Source organism: Myxine glutinosa, chromosome 14, assembly GCF_964187855.1.
Source record: "Myxine glutinosa chromosome 14, kmMyxGlut1.1, whole genome shotgun sequence".
Classification (NCBI taxonomy): domain Eukaryota; kingdom Metazoa; phylum Chordata; class Myxini; order Myxiniformes; family Myxinidae; genus Myxine; species Myxine glutinosa.
In genome coordinates, this window is record NC_136274.1 from 37,274,217 (window position 1) to 37,290,064 (window position 15,848).

The 15,848-nt window shown below is 51.2% G+C and overlaps 1 protein-coding gene across 5 annotated transcripts in view; it reads left to right on the forward strand.

Moving 5' to 3' along the window:
- OCA2 (OCA2 melanosomal transmembrane protein) overlaps positions 1 to 15,848 on the forward strand; it is a 155,962-nt gene that overhangs the window by 135,168 nt on the left and 4,946 nt on the right. For all 5 annotated transcript variants that reach the window (XM_068135579.2, XM_068135574.2, XM_078768348.1 and 2 more), the window contains 4 exons: positions 4,230 to 4,289; positions 4,386 to 4,490; positions 5,056 to 5,149; positions 5,280 to 5,373. In XM_068135579.2, coding sequence (XP_067991680.2) covers positions 4,230 to 4,289; positions 4,386 to 4,490; positions 5,056 to 5,149; positions 5,280 to 5,373 — 353 coding nt within the window. The remainder of the gene's footprint in view (positions 1 to 4,229; positions 4,290 to 4,385; positions 4,491 to 5,055; positions 5,150 to 5,279; positions 5,374 to 15,848) is intronic.

The window sequence follows — 15,848 nt, forward strand, 5'->3', positions numbered from 1 at the left end:
TGCAACGCAATAAAAAGAATGCTGAAGTAAAATAAATCCTATTTTGAGTCGCCTCCATACGGACTCATATACAGACACAGGGGGAAATAAATGAAAGTAAAAATGTGGTGTGTAGTGTTAGCTGATACTCAGCTTTGGTCTCCTCCAGCGGCCCACGAACCCTGGCAGTCATCGAACGGGTCCCTGAGTCTCTGTGCGGGAAACACACAATGGCGCAAACTCGTGCCGCAGCCAGCCACCTGCGTAAAGCAACCAAAAATCTCTCCTCCGCTGTTCCACGCTCCACAAAGCTCCGCTGTTTCTCACCCAGCACGAAGTGCAGCCATCACAAAGCCAGCACCAATGAGCGGAAAATATCCGTCTGCTCGCTTGAAGCCCCGCACCGGGAGAGAGCGCAAACGTGGCTGCCAAGCCCCAAACAAAAGAGAGACAGGGAATGCAAATCGACTGCTTGTCACGAACCCAGGATAAGAGAGAGAGAGAGTATAACTGTGGCTGCTCATCATGAAAGCCAGCGCAAAGAGCGAGAGTATAACTGTGACTGCTCGTCATGAAAGCCAGCGCAAAAGAGAGCGAAAATGGCGGTGCTTGGCCTTTTTACTCCTGGCGCTAGAATGTTCTTTCTGACATCACACTCTCACCAATCAATGAGCGCCACCCGCTCACCCCATCGTTCTTTACCAAATCGTTCTTCGGGGCGTGGCCTCACGGCCACCCTTTGCGCCCATCGAGGAGATTTGACTAGGTGATGTTAGTGGTGTCTGGGCATCGTCGGCGATTATATTATTTCATGTAGATGCTGATCGCATGGCTGGTGTTGTAAGTGTCATAAGGAACAAAGGAGAAACTACAGAGGCAACTACACACAGGGAATCTACCCATATACCCTAACTAACTAGCATAGCTCCACCCCTCACACGGAGACAAATATACACTTACGCGACATCCGGGCCTGACTTAATTACAGGAAGGTTTCTTTTTCTTCGCGACAGTCGGAGCACACTACCCTATACAATCCTACCTTGACTAAGGTATTTCATGACCTACCCCCACAAACATAACAATATTAAATGGAATACGTAAATTATTTATGAAAGGGATTATGTGGATATTAAGTTACATTCATTAAATGGTAAGAATATCGTTAGTACCGGTACTTATAAGGAAACTAGAAAGCATCTCAAAATGCAAAGCCTGTCCGTGCCCGCTTTGTACTCAAACGAAACCCGACGAAAAAAAAAAAAAAAAAAAATTGTACATCTATTCATTTGTGTTCTCCATATTCTAATAATAAAGGTTTGTTGAAGATTTGATTACAAAATGTTATGGCCTGGACAGACACACTAAAGTTCAATTGTAAATAAATAAAGAAACATTGAAGCAATTTAAAAAAAACAGGACGTCTCGTGCTTGACGCGCTGCGACGGGGCTAATAAAGGATAGTCACTATGACATTGCTTTTTCACATTTTGACCAAATTTTTAATTATTCTCTCCATATTCTCCTAACTAGGGCATGCCCGTACTATATCTATATCTAAAATTATATCCCCCCCTCTATTTACATGAAATGGTTTGGTCCATGAAATGTTTTGGTTCATTCGCAACGCCAAAGCGAACGGCGAACGCTTTACATGAAATGGTTTGGTCCATGAAATGTGTTGGTCCATTCGCAACGCCAAAGCGAACGGCGAACGGCTTGCGAGTACAGTGACAATCCCCCCCCCCCCCCCCCCCTCTATTTAGATGAAATGGTTTTTATTAGTTTTAAAACATAGTTTAACGCCAACATAGCGCCAACATAGTTTGCAAACGTGAAATAAATGAATACGCTCTCAAATGTGCCATCCGAGGCAGAGTGTGTCCGCCACGTTCGGCACACGCGATAGCTCGCTGCTCTCTGATTGGTTGAATCGTTTTTTGGACATAGCTCGGTAAGTAATTGTCCGATTAATATGAAACCTTGAAAAGGCACATCCTCGGGTCCCCAGCAATATACCTGGCAAGTTTAAAGTATATCGGACCCGTGGTTGTCGAGAAACAGCGGTCACAGACAAACAAACGTACAAACGTACAAACAAACAAACACACAGAGATTACTGGAATTATAGATAGACTAGGGCATGCCCGTACTATATCTATATCTAAAATTATATCCCCCCCTCTATTTACATGAAATGGTTTGGTCCATGAAATGTTTTGGTCCATTCGCAACGCCAAAGCGAACGGCGAACGCTTTACATGAAATGGTTTGGTGCATGAAATGTTTTGGTCCATTCGCAACGCCAAAGCGAACGGCGAACGGCTTGCGAGTACAGTGACAATCCCCCCGGGGTTTTTATTAGTTTTAAAACATAGTTTAACGCCAACATAGCGCCAACATAGTTTGCAAACGTGAAATAAATGAATACGCTCTCAAATGTGCCATCCGAGGCAGAGTGTGTCCGCCACGTTCGGCACACGCGATAGCTCGCTGCTCTCTGATTGGTTGAATCGTTTTTTGGACATAGCTCGGTAAGTAATTGTCCGATTAATATGAAACCTTGAAAAGGCACATCCTCGGGTCCCCAGCAATATACCTGGCAAGTTTAAAGTATATCGGACCCGTGGTTGTCGAGAAACAGCGGTCACAGACAAACAAATGTACAAACGTACAAACGTACAAACAAACACACAGAGATTACTGGAATTATAGATAGATACAAGCCTGGTGTTGGCTTCACGGTTAGGGTGCTGGCTTGAGATCCCAGGATCCTGAGTTCGAATCCTGGTCGATCATTCAATTATCGCCAGGGGGGTTGACTCAGCCTGTCATCCTTCCGAGGTCGGCAAATTGAGTACAAGCTTGCTGGGATGAATGATCACGGTGTGTACCCCCATTTACAATAGGTACACTGTATGCCTGCGCATCGACTAAGGGTTGGCGTCAGGAAGGCCATCCGGCCATAAAAAACATTGCCTCAAACAGGGAACCATGAGGTCATGGGGCCTGCAAAGCTAACCCTTAGGATTAAGATTAGGGGAAGGAGATGTTTTACAGTAAATAAGGAACACTTTGTTGTTGGTTGTTAACTTGTAGTGGGGCGGCTTAGCCCAAATATTCAAAAGAATTGTGCATTTTGTGATACAAGCACCAAATTTGGCACAAATGTACATTAATATGTTGCGAACATTTTCAGATATTGGGCCACTTGAAATTCCGTAATTTTTTTTTTCAAATTTTTTCAAATTTCGTAATTTCAAATTTTTCGGGTGACACCGTCACAATTTCGGTCTTCGAGGCCGGCCGATAGGCAAAGTGTGACCGGAAGGGACGAGGTTCTCCTGACCACGTGGCCCTCGATCTGGGAAGCGAGAGGAGTTCCATTAGTGGACGCGCCCCTCACGCCCGACTTTTGGGCGGCCCCGGCAGGCCGTTTGTTTTGACGTTCCGTGACAGGCCCCGCACCCCCACCTCCGGGCCGACCGGAAGCTTGTGCTGAGTACATCATACCTGAACAACTCAGTGAGGCAGAACACAGCAGTGCACACCAGGGTGACCCCTTCAGTGCATAAACCAATTTACCTGTCCACTGCAGGGCATATAGAAATGAAGTTATTTTCTGCATATAATAATAATATAAGTTCAGTTCTATATAACAATTTCTGTTATCACCACTACCACTACAACTACCACTACTACAAGCTTTGTCTGGAATTTTGTGGACAAACAGACATACAGACAAGCTGGGATCAAAACATTACCTCCTTCCACCATTGAGTGTAGAGGTAAACATCATGGAAATTATATCATGCCCTAGATTTAATTCATGCTTACCCGTGTATTTGCTTCACTGGTTCACAAGGTCTTTTGCATACATGTAATTCAGACTCTCGTCTTCATTGCTGACCACACAATGTTCGCAACATATTAATGTACATTTGTGCCAAATTTGGTGCTTGTATCACAAAATGCACAATTCTTTTGAATATTTGGGCTAAGCCGCCCCACTATATCGGCCGGCCTCGAAGACCGAAATTGTGACGGTGTCACCCGAAAAATTTGAAATTACGAAATTTGAAAAAATGTGAAAAAAAAAATTACGGAATTTCAAGTGGCCCAATATCTGAAAATGTTCGCAACATATTAATGTACATTTGTGCCAAATTTGGTGCTTGTATCACAAAATGCACAACAGGTTTGCTATGCTGCTACACTATTGTCATCTCTTTGTTTACGCTGCTTCTCAGGCTCTTGCTCATCTTGAACTCATCAACTACATTGTGGAGCAAACAGCTGCTTTAATCAAGGTGAAACATGCATGGTTCCATTGTACAATGTTATGCTAATCATTGGATGTTGAAATCTAAATTAACGACTGATAATTATCAATTATCTTATTCCAGGTGGTTCCACCAGAGCATCGGTTCACAGTGGCTCTGATACTTGTACTTTGGGTTGCTTCTCTGGTATCCTCTCTGGTTGATAACATTCCATTCACGACGACAATGGTGAGAAATAGAAGGAATTTATTGATCTGTGTCCAGGAACATCACGTGCAGACTCCACAACACCTTTACCGCCTTATGAGGATTGTCGGGAATATTAAATTATGGCTGCTTTGTTTCGTATACAGCCTGTGGCTGTTGGTTGCATCACTGCTGGGAGTGCGGATGTGCTGCTGATGCAGTGCCCCTTTAGGTTAGGGCAGGGATTTGGAATTTTTTCAGGGTTTCGACTATGACTCACATACTCTTCACAAAGCACACCGTGGGATCTTTGACGTCCACCAATTAATGCTGGCAGACGAGGGATAGTGGTGTCCGAGGGACGAGAGGGACGATATTGATGCCTCGCCTTTCTTGCGAGACACCAGGATGACAGTTTATAGCTGGGTCAGGATTTGAACCTAGCCTATATAGCTTAGAGGTGAGGGTGTGTACTTCCAGGTCATCCTGCCAACCCTCCCATCATCTCCCTAACGAAAACAATCATGGAAGATTATGATGAATCATTGTGCGTTAACCTTGAAGGCTTTTTCTGCAGGTCATTTGGATCTTTTTCTTTTCTTTTCAGATTCCAGTCATTTCGAGCTTAAGCCAAGACAAGGACTTGAGCTTACCTTTGCAGCCACTTGTCTGGGCGCTGGCATTGGGAGCTTGTCTTGGAGGTTCCAAAAATATATTGTATTTTTCTGTTCATTTTTGTCGACAATGATCAGTGTCGACTTTGCCTTGTAGCAAACCTGTAGCAAACTGTCAAATTTTATGACTTGGAATGTGCTGCCTCTCTTTCTGTAGGCAACGGGACATTGATCGGAGCGTCGGCAAACGTCGTGTGTGCCGGCATTGCCGAGAGGCATGGATATGGATTCTCCTTCTTGCAGTTCTTTAAGTAAGCCTTCCTTCTGTATCCTCGTTTCTGTTATGCTTTATGTAAACTAGGAGCAGGGTGGCCAACTTGAAAACCTGTTCTCCGATAGATTACTCCCCAAATTGGGGAACGCCCCATAATCTTCATACCAGCGGAGCTATTTTTAATTTCAAAATCGAGGGCACTGCCCACTTCCAAAAATATACCGAAAGCTTGGGCAGCGAAAATCCCTGCTACGTTTCCATAAGTGTTACCAGCCTGGCCCAGTCTATCAAGACCCATGATCATTGGCTGATTATCCGAGCTGAAAACCTACAACATGCTGCTCATCTTTCTGTCATCACAACACGCTGCCTCAACAGGCAGGCAGATGCTTCAACATTGCCATGTTGATGGACTATTGTACGTTGGCTTCTAAATGACGTAATCCTGGCTTCCCTTTGGCCCTCTTTCCCCAATCTATACCCAGCTTAAAGTTCTACTTTCGTGTATTACTAGCCGTGCCTAGCGTCGCTTCGCTGACTACTGTAACCAAAACACAGCATATTCCACCAAAAGACAGCATGTTGCACCAAAAGACAGCATGTTGCACCAAAAGACAGCATGTTGCACCAAAAGACAGCATGTTGCACCAAAAGACAGCATGTTGCACCAAAAGACAGCATGTTGCACCAAAAGACAGCATGTTGCACCAAAAGACAGCATGTTACACCAAAACACAGCATGTTGCACAAAAAGACAGCATGTTGCACCAAAAGACCGCATGTTGCACCAAAAGACCGCATGTTGCACCAAAAGACAGCATGTTACACCAAAACACAGCATGTTGCACAAAAAGACAGCATGTTGCACAAAAAGACAGCATGTTGCACTAAAAGACAGCATGTTGCACCAAAACACAGCATGTTGCACTAAAAGACAGCATGTTGCACCAAAAGACAGCATGTTGCACCAAAAGACAGCATGTTGCACCAAAAGACAGCATGCTGCACCAAAAGACAGCTTGTTGCACTAAAAGACAGCATGTTGCACCAAATGACAGCATGCTGCACCAAAAGACAGCATCCTGCACCAAAAGACAGCATTCTGCACCAAAAGACAGCATTCTGCACCAAAAGACAGCTTTCTGCACCAAAAGACAGCATTCTGCACCAAATGACAGCATGTTGCACCAAAAGACCGAATGCTGCACCAAAAGACAGCATGCTGCACCAAAAGACAGTATGTTGCACCAAAAGACAGCATGCTGCACCAAAAGACAGCATGCTGCACAAAAAGACACCATGTTGCATCAAAAGACAGCATGTTGCACCAAAAGACAGCATGTTGCACCAAAAGACAGCATTCTGTACCAAAAGACAGCATGCTGCACCAAATGACAGCATGTTGCACCAAAAGACAGCATGTTACACCAAAAGACAGCATGTTGCACCAAAAGACAGCATGTTGTACCAAATGACAGCATGCTGCACCAAAAGACAGTATGCTGCACAAAAAGACACCATGTTGCACCAAAAGACAGCATGTTGCACCAAAAGACAGCATGTTGCACCAAAAGACAGCATTCTGTACCAAAAGACAGCATGCTGCACCAAATGACAGCATGTTGCACCAAAAGACAGCATGCTGCACCAAAAGACAGCATGCTGCACCAAAAGACAGCATGTTGCACCAAAAGACAGCATGTTGCACCAAAAGACAGCATGTTGCACCAAAAGACAGCGTGTTGCACCAAAAGACAGCGTGTTGCACCAAAAGACAGCGTGTTGCACCAAAAGACAGCGTGTTGCACCAAAAGACAGAATTCTGCACCAAAAGACAGAATGCTGTACCAAAAGACAGCATGTTGCACCAAAAGACAGCATGTTGCACCAAAAGACAGCATCTTGCATCAAAACACATCATGTTGCACCAAAAGACAGCATTGTAGCGGCTACCGCTGGGTTTACACAATCGCCTTGCACCTACCAAGGACGTGGAGCGATCACCATGCCGGGCTCGTCCAGGACGCCTGGGCAGGCCCGCGCTCAACTTACCAGGCCTCGGCCGGGACGCCCGGGCATGCCCGCCCTCGACTTGCCAGGCCGCGGCCAGGACGCCCGGCCACGCCCCCTCTCGCCTTTCCCGGGCAAACGCTCCGGGATAATGTGTGTATATATATTGCTGCCCGATAAACGGGCTTTTCAGAGTACCCGAGTTATTTTGTGACAATAAAGAAACTCGGACGAATTCCAGCTTTTTGTCGCGTCCATTCTTCCGATTGACGTGGGAGCACAGCTCCTACATTGGTGACCTACCGACATGGACACGGCAGTTGCCCTTAAACTGCCTACCTTCTGGGAGGCTCACGCGGCGGTTTGGTTCGCCCAGGCGGACTCCCTGTTCGCCCTGCGAGGCATCACGGCCAACGACACCTGCTTCCACCATGTGGTAGCAGCGCTCGGTTCAGCCACCACGGCCCGTGCCCTGAGCCTCCTCGAGAGCCCGCCAGCCGCTGACAAATACGGCGCGATTAAAAAGCTCCTCCTCGACGCTTTCGCCCTCCCATCGGCGGAACGCGCACAGCGCCTGCTCGACCTGCCTGAGCCCGGCGACACGCGCCCGTCCGAGCGAATGGACTGCATGCTTTCGCTGCTCAGCGAGCACTCTCCGGCATTCCTGTTCCGGGAGCTGTTCCTCCGTCAGCTGCCTAGCCCGGTACGCCTCGCCCTGGCGAGCACGACGATCACGGATTCCGCGCCCTCGCCAGGGAAGCCAACAAGATCTCCGCGGCAGGCCAACGCATTGCAGCAGCGACCTGGGGCCCACCACCGTCCGACGCAACGCCCATGGCGCCCGAGCACCCGGCACGGTCGACGACCGAACTGCCGACGCAATTGGCGGCCGCTACGCCGAGCCGACCACCTCCAGCACGACGACCGGGGCCTCCACCTGACCAAGTGTGGTGTTACTATCATGCCAGGTTCAGACAGAAGGCCCGGACATGCCGACCCCCGTGCACCTTCGGCAGGCCAGGAAACGGCCGGGCCGGCGTTCATTACCCGTGAGCGCCGGCCACACGGGCAACTTACTTTTCATCACGGACAAAGCGTCCGGACGGCGCTTCCTGTGCGACACCGGTGCCCAACTGAGCGTCATACCCGCCTCTGATCAGGACAGGCAGTCCGCGGTTTGCGGCCCCTCCTCGGTTGCGGCCAACGGATCGGCCATCCGCACCTTCGGCCCGCGCAACGTCACCCTCTGCTTCGGCGGCCAACGCTTTACTTGGACGTTTGTAACCGCAAACGTGCCCATGGCTCTGCGAGGCACCGACTTCCTCTGCACACACGGACTGCTGGTGGACGTCCAACGGCGTCGCCTCATCAACGCCGAGACCTTCAGCTCCCTAGTATGCACATTGAGCAGCTCCGCTCCGACCCAGCTGGCATGCGCCCTCCCGGCGGCGAACGAGTTTGCTCGCCTGTTCACGGAGTTCCCGGCCCTCACGCGGCCGACGTTTTCGGCCGTCGCAGTACGACATGGGATCGAGCACCACATACCAACCACTGGCCCGCCGGTCTACGCCAGAGCCCGCCGCCTCGACCCAGCCAAGCTCGCCGTGGCCAAAGCCGAGTTTGACGCTTTGGAACACCTCGGCATCGTGCGGCGCTCCGATAGCGCGTGGGCTTCGCCACTACACATCGTCCCAAAGCCAAGGGGCGGCTGGCGCCCATGTGGCGACTACCGCCGCCTTAACGACGCTACCACCCCCGACAGGTATCCGATCCTGCACATCCAAGACTTCTCCGCCCGTCTGGCAGGACGGGTCATTATTTCAAAAATCGATCTCATACGGGGATATCACCAGGTACCTGTCAGGGCGGCCGATGTCCCTAAAACGGCCGTCATCACACCGTTCGGCTTATTCGAATTCCTACGGATGCCGTTTGGCCTCAAGAACGCGGCTCAGGCGTTCCAGCGCTTGATGGACGGCGTGCTGCGTGACCTGCCGTTCCTCTTCGTTTACCTGGACGACATCTTCGTCGCCAGCACGTCCCGGGCCGAGCACCTCCTCCACCTCCGAACACTGTTCGGGCGCCTCAGCGAGCACGGCCTCATCGTCAACCCGGCCAAATGCCACTTCGGCACGACGGCCGTTGATTTTTTGGGCCACCACATCACCAAGAACGGGGCCGTGCCGCTGCCAACCAAGGTCGAGGCCATCACCACGTTTCCGCGTCCCCGCTCCATAAAGGCCCTCCAGGAATTCCTGGGAATGGTGAATTTCTATCACCGCGTCGTGCCCCGCGCTGCTCAACTCATGCGGCCCCTCTACGAAGCCCTCCGGGGCAAGCCGGCCAAGCACGACATCGTCTGGTCCACAGCAATGGACGCGGCCTTCCAAAGCTCAAAGCGGGCCCTCACCGACGCAACACTGCTCACTCACCCGGTGCTCAACGCTCCCATCGCCCTCACCACGGATGCCTCCGACTACGCGGTGGGCGCCGTACATGAGCAATGGGTGAACGGGGTTTGGCAGCCACTCGCTTTTTTCAGCCGGCAGCTCCGGCCGAACGAGCTCAAATATAGCACGTTTGACCGTGAGCTCCTCGGTCTACACCTGGCCGTTCGCCATTTCCGCCACCTCCTGGAGGGCCGACCCTTCACGGCGTTCGTCGACCACAAGCCGTTGGTTTACGCAATGGCCAAGGTCACGGAGCCGTGGTCGGCCCGCCAACAGCGCCACCTCTCCGCCGTGTCGGAGTTTACCACGGACATCCGGCACGTCGCCGGCAAAAACAACGCCGTGGCCGACTGTCTTTCTCGGGCCAGCGCGAACGCGGTCCACTTCGGCGTGGACTTCGCGCTTATGGCGGCGGACCAAACCACCGACACCACGGTGCAAGCCCTCCGGGCGGCGGACACGGGCCTCCGCCTGGCCGACATCCCCTTCGTGGAGACTGTCCTGCTCTGCGACGTCTCCCAAGGCCAGCCTTGCCCCCATCGTGCCCGTTACCTGGCAACGCCGCATCTTCGCCTCCCTCCACGGCCTTTCCCACCCGGGCCGGAAAGCTTCCCAGAAGCTGGTGTCGGCGCGATTCGTCTGGCACGGCCTTCAACGGGACGTCCGCGATTGGACCAGCACCTGCACAGCCTGCCAACAGGCCAAGGTCCAACGACACACCCAGGCCCCGCTGGCACCTTTCACCGTGCCCGAACGACGTTTCGACCACGTCAACGTGGATCTGGTGGGCCCCCTCCCCCCATCACGGGGGTTCACACACCTGCTCACCATGGTGGACAGGACGACCAGGTGGCCGGAGGCCGTTCCCCTCGTCTCCACCACCACCGCCGACGTGGCGCAGGCTTTCATCGCCACCTGGGTCGCCCGCTTCGGCGCACCGGCGGACATCTTGTCGGACCGTGGACCGCAGTTCACCTCCGAGCTGTGGGGCGCGGTCGCCCGCAACCTGGGGGTCAAGCTCCACCGTACTACGGCCTACCACCCCCAAGCCAACGGGTTGTGCGAGCGATTCCACCGCTCCATGAAGGCCGCGCTCATGGCCGGCCTTCAAGATGGCGGTTGGGCCGACCAGCTGCCGTGGGTCCTTTTGGGCCTCCGCACGGCCCCCAAGGAGGACCTCCGGGCATCCACCGCCGAGCTTGTCTACGGCCAGGCGCTACGTGTCCCGGGCGAATTCGTGCCCGACGCTACCAGTCCCTGGTCCGCAGCTCACCAGCGCTCGGACCTCCAGGAGGCCGCCCGACGGTTTGCCCCCGTGCCAACATCCCACCACGGTGACCCCCAGTCCTACGTCCCCCCAGCGCTTCACACAGCGGAGTACGTTTTTGTGCGTCATGACGCACATCGGGGGGCCCTCCGGCCGCCGTACGACGGGCCTTTCCGGGTCCTGCGACGGGACGACAAGTTGTTCGTCATCGACATCGGCGGCAGGTCGGACCGGATTGCGGTGGACCGCCTCAAGCCGGCGCACGTGGACATCGACCAACCGCCACGGTTGGCCCTTCTGCCGCCGCGAGGCCGCCCCCCGTCCACGGTGCCCCCCACTCGACCGCCTACCACCACACCGGACCCCCCCCCCCCCCCACGACCCACCAGGGGTCGCTTCGGCCGGGTCATCAGGACCCCCCTCAAATTGACCCTGCCGGTGCAAGTCGATTCTGGGGGGACGTGTGTAGCAGCTACCGCTGGGTTTACACAATCGCCTTGCACCTACCAAGGATGCGGAGCGATCACCATGCCGGGCTCGTCCAGGACGCCCGGGCAGGCCCGCGCTCAACTTGCCAGGCCTCGGCCGGGATGCCCGGGCACGCCCGGCCACGCCCGATCTCGACTTGCCAGGCCGCGGCCAGGACGCCCGGCCACGCCCCCTCTCGCCTTTCCCGGGCAAACGCTCCGGGATAATGTGTGTATATATACACAAAGAATTAAGTTAAGCACCCCCCCCGTTTTTTTACAACCTCGCACATTACAAGTTTGTTGTCGTCAAAACAGTGTAATATACCCATGATATTGCTATATTTTCTGGAGAAGTGATATTATGGTCACATAAAAACATAACAATCATGCCGTTTTCAATATTTTATTCTGAATAATTTAAGGTGAAAATTTTTGGGAATTTTAGGCATATTTTCACCTCAATTTAAGTATGGAGCTATAGGTCCATCACGGACAGTGTGGATGACGTTTATGTTTTCTAACGTACAGTCATTGTTCTGAGAAGACCTCTAGCGATCTTTGCGTCAATAACGTGTGTAGGACCCACGTGATCGGATCACTGACTCAACCCTACGTCTCATAGACCCTGTAAGCCGTCGTATGCGTTGCTGTGGCAGGTTGTTCCATTCCCGATGTAATGCACGTTCCAATTCATCCAGATTGGCTATTGGAGGGACCATCTTCGCAATTTGTCGTCCCAACATGTCCCAAACGTGCTCGAGGGGGTTCAACCTGCCACAGCAACGCATACGACGGCTTACAGGGTCTATGAGACGTAGGGTTGAGTCAGTGATCCGATCACGTGGGTCCTACACACGTTATTGACGCAAAGATCGCTAGAGGTCTTCTCAGAACAATGACTGTACGTTAGAAAACATAAACGTCATCCACACTGTCCGTGATGGACCTATAGCCCCATACTTAAATTGAGGTGAAAATATGCCTAAAATTCCCAAAAAATTTCACCTTAAATTATTCAGAATAAAATATTGCAAACGGCATGATTGTTATGTTTTTATGTGACCATAATATCACTTCTCCAGAAAATATAGCAATATCATGGGTATATTACACTGTTTTGACGACAACAAACTTGTAATGTGCGAGGTTGTAAAAAAACGGGGGGGGGGTGCTTAACTTAATTCTTTGTGTATATATTGCTGCCCGATAAACGGGCTTTTCAGAGTACCCGAGTTGTTTTGTGACAATAAAGAAACTCGGACGAATTCCAGCTTTTTGTCGCGTCCATTCTTCCGATTGACGTGGGAGCACAGCTCCTACAGCATGTTGCACCAAAAGACAGCATGTTGCACCAAAAGACAGCATGTTGCACCAAAAGACAGCATGTTGCACCAAAAGGGGGGAAGGGGAGGACGGAAGAAGGAGGAGGAAGGGGGAGGAGGAGGGGAGGGAAGGCGAGGGAGAGGAATGAGGAGGGGGAGGGGAGGGCCAGTCAACAATGACATTGCAGGACAGGCTGAGATTCAGGGTATAATGTTCCTCGCTGAAATGCGCCAAGTAAAATATTAATAAAAAATATGGATCTCGTCATCGGAGGTCATTTTTAGCTCGCTCCAATCCGTTATGGAAGGGTTGTGGAAAGACGTTTCGCAGCTGTTTCAAAGACGTTTAATTCATATCGCACAAAATCGACACAAAAACACGATCGCACAAAAGGTGAAAAAACGCAATCGCTTTTCGCTCTGAGTTACGTGAAAACGCGTGACGGAAATTACCATCGCCCAGCATCGAGTGCCAACCAAGATGGCGCCCGGTAGCTGCATCTCCACCTGTGTGGTGTGAATGGCAATGGTCATTCTATATATTTTCAGTTCAGTGGTCTGGCGGGAAGGATGGAACATCACGTGATCGCTCTGAGTGAATCAGCAAGCTCCTCTCGCACAGGCTGAGATTCCGTGTATAATGTTCCTCGCTGAAATACGCTGAGGTAAATATGAATAAAAAATATGGATCTCATCAAATATTTTTAGGTCAGCCATGTCCTTCCCAGGCTCAATGGCCATGTCTATGCCAAATATCAAGTACGTGAGCCTCTCCGTTTAAGAGTCTATAGGTAACACACAAACAAACTGTGTTTTATCTATCTATATATATAAAACACTGTGTGTGTGTGTGTGTGTGTGTGTGTGTGTGTGTGTGTGTGTGTGTGTGTGTGTGTGTGTGTGTGTGTGTGTGTGTGTGTGTGTGTGTGTGTGTGTGTGTGTTTGTGTGTGTGTAATGTTACCGATAGACTCCTAAACGGAGAGGCTCACGTACTTGATATTTGGCACAGAGCAGCGCGCTGATTCGCTCAGAGCGATCACGTGATGTTCCATCCCCGCCGCCAGTAAGCTTCACTTTTCACGGAGTATGAGCGTTCTATATATTTTCAATTCAGTGCGCCCGACTTGCTCACGTACTTGATTTGTGGCATAGACATGGCCATTGGGCCTTCACGGTGCAATTTGTGCGAGGCTTTTGTCCGAGTGAGCTTGAGTCGAGAGGGCGAACGTACGGGTTGGGAATGTACGGGTCTCCCTTCCCCCACCCGGCAACGCCGGTACTGGAGGGCGTCACAGGATCGGTGAGTCTCCAAAATCCGCTTCGTGCTGTTGCGAAGATTCAGGACGATGTCGCGATTGTTGTGCTGCTCTCCGACCATGAGAACTGCAACGTCATTGTTGACTGGCCCTCCCCTTCCCCCTCCCCCCTCCCCCCTCCCCCTCCCTTCCCCCTCCACCCTACCCCCTCCCCTTCTCCCCTCCCCCTCCCTTTTCCCCCTCCCCTCCCTTTTCCCCCTCCCCTCCTTTCCCCCCCTCCCTTTTCCCCCTCCCCTCCCTTTTCCACCTCCCCTCCCTTTTCCCCCTCCCCTCCCTTTTCCCCCTCCCCTCCCTTTTCCCCCTCCCCCTTCCCCCCTCCCTCTTCCCCCCTCCCTCTTCCCCCTCCCCCTTCCCCTTCCCCCCTCCCTCTTCCCCCCTCCCCCCACCACTCCCCCTCCCCTCTTCCCCCCTCCCCTCTTCTCCCCTCCCCCCCCTCTTCTCGCCTCCCCCCCCTCTTCTCGCCTCCCCCCCTCTCCTCCCCTCCCCCCCCCCATTCCCCTCCCCTCCCCTTCCTCCTCCCCTCCCCTCCCCTGCCCAGCAATGCAGGGTACTTCTGCTAGGACTGCATATATAAAACACAGTTTGTGTGTGTGTAATGTTACCGAGAGACTCCTAAACGGAGAGGCTCACGTGCTTGATATTTGGCATAGACATGGCCATTGAGCCTGGGAAGGACATGGCCTACCTAAAAATATTTGACGAGATCCATATTTTTTATTCATATTTACCTCAGCGCATTTCAGCGAGGAATATTACACACGGAATCTGAGCCGGTGGCAGAGCAGCACACTGATTCGCTCAGAACGATCACGTGATGTTCCAGCCTTAACGCCATAATCTCACAGTTACGCGTTTGCACATAATTCAGAGCGAAAAGCGATTGCGTTTTTTCACATTTCAGCGAGGAAAATTGCCATTCACACCACATAGGTTTTTTTTCTTTCATCTTTAGATCCATATTTTTAGCCATAACGTAGCGAACGTAACGTAACGTAGCGTAGCTAACGTAGCGTTAGCATAACGTAGCGTAGCATAGCGATCCTCGCTCAGGATCTTCGTCAGGTTCGCGAGCGAGTTAGCCAAAACGTAAAAGTGAAAATATATTGAATGCTGTTTTGATGCTTTTTACTGCTGTTTTGATGCTTTTACATTGCTGTTTTGATGCTTTTTCACTGCTGTTTTGATGCTTTTTCACAGCTGTTCTGATGCTTTTTTGCCGTTTTTTAAAATATAAAAATCTCATTTCAAAAAAATAAAAAATAAAAAAAACCTCACAATGATGACATATAATTCACAGAAAACGTTGAAGCAACCGCGTAATATTGCGGTGATGTTTAACTCTGAGTGAGAATAGTTCTAAATTTTAAAAACTTTCATCTGATATTTGTGATTTATTTCAAACAAACTGTATTTCCCATCGACACGGCCATGTATTCCTATTAACGTTATGTAAAGTACATAAATTGTGTGGATTACATCATTTGTGGATGTGATCAATTGCCAGTAACCATCTATATCCCTCCCCTCCCCTTCCCCCTCCCTCTTCCCCTCTCCCCTCCCCCCTCCCTCTTCCCCTCTCCCCTCCCCCCTCCCTCTTCCCCTCTCCCCTCCCCCTACCCTTCCCCCCTCCCCCTCCCCTTCCCTACCCCTCCCTTTCCCCCTACCCCTTCCTTTCC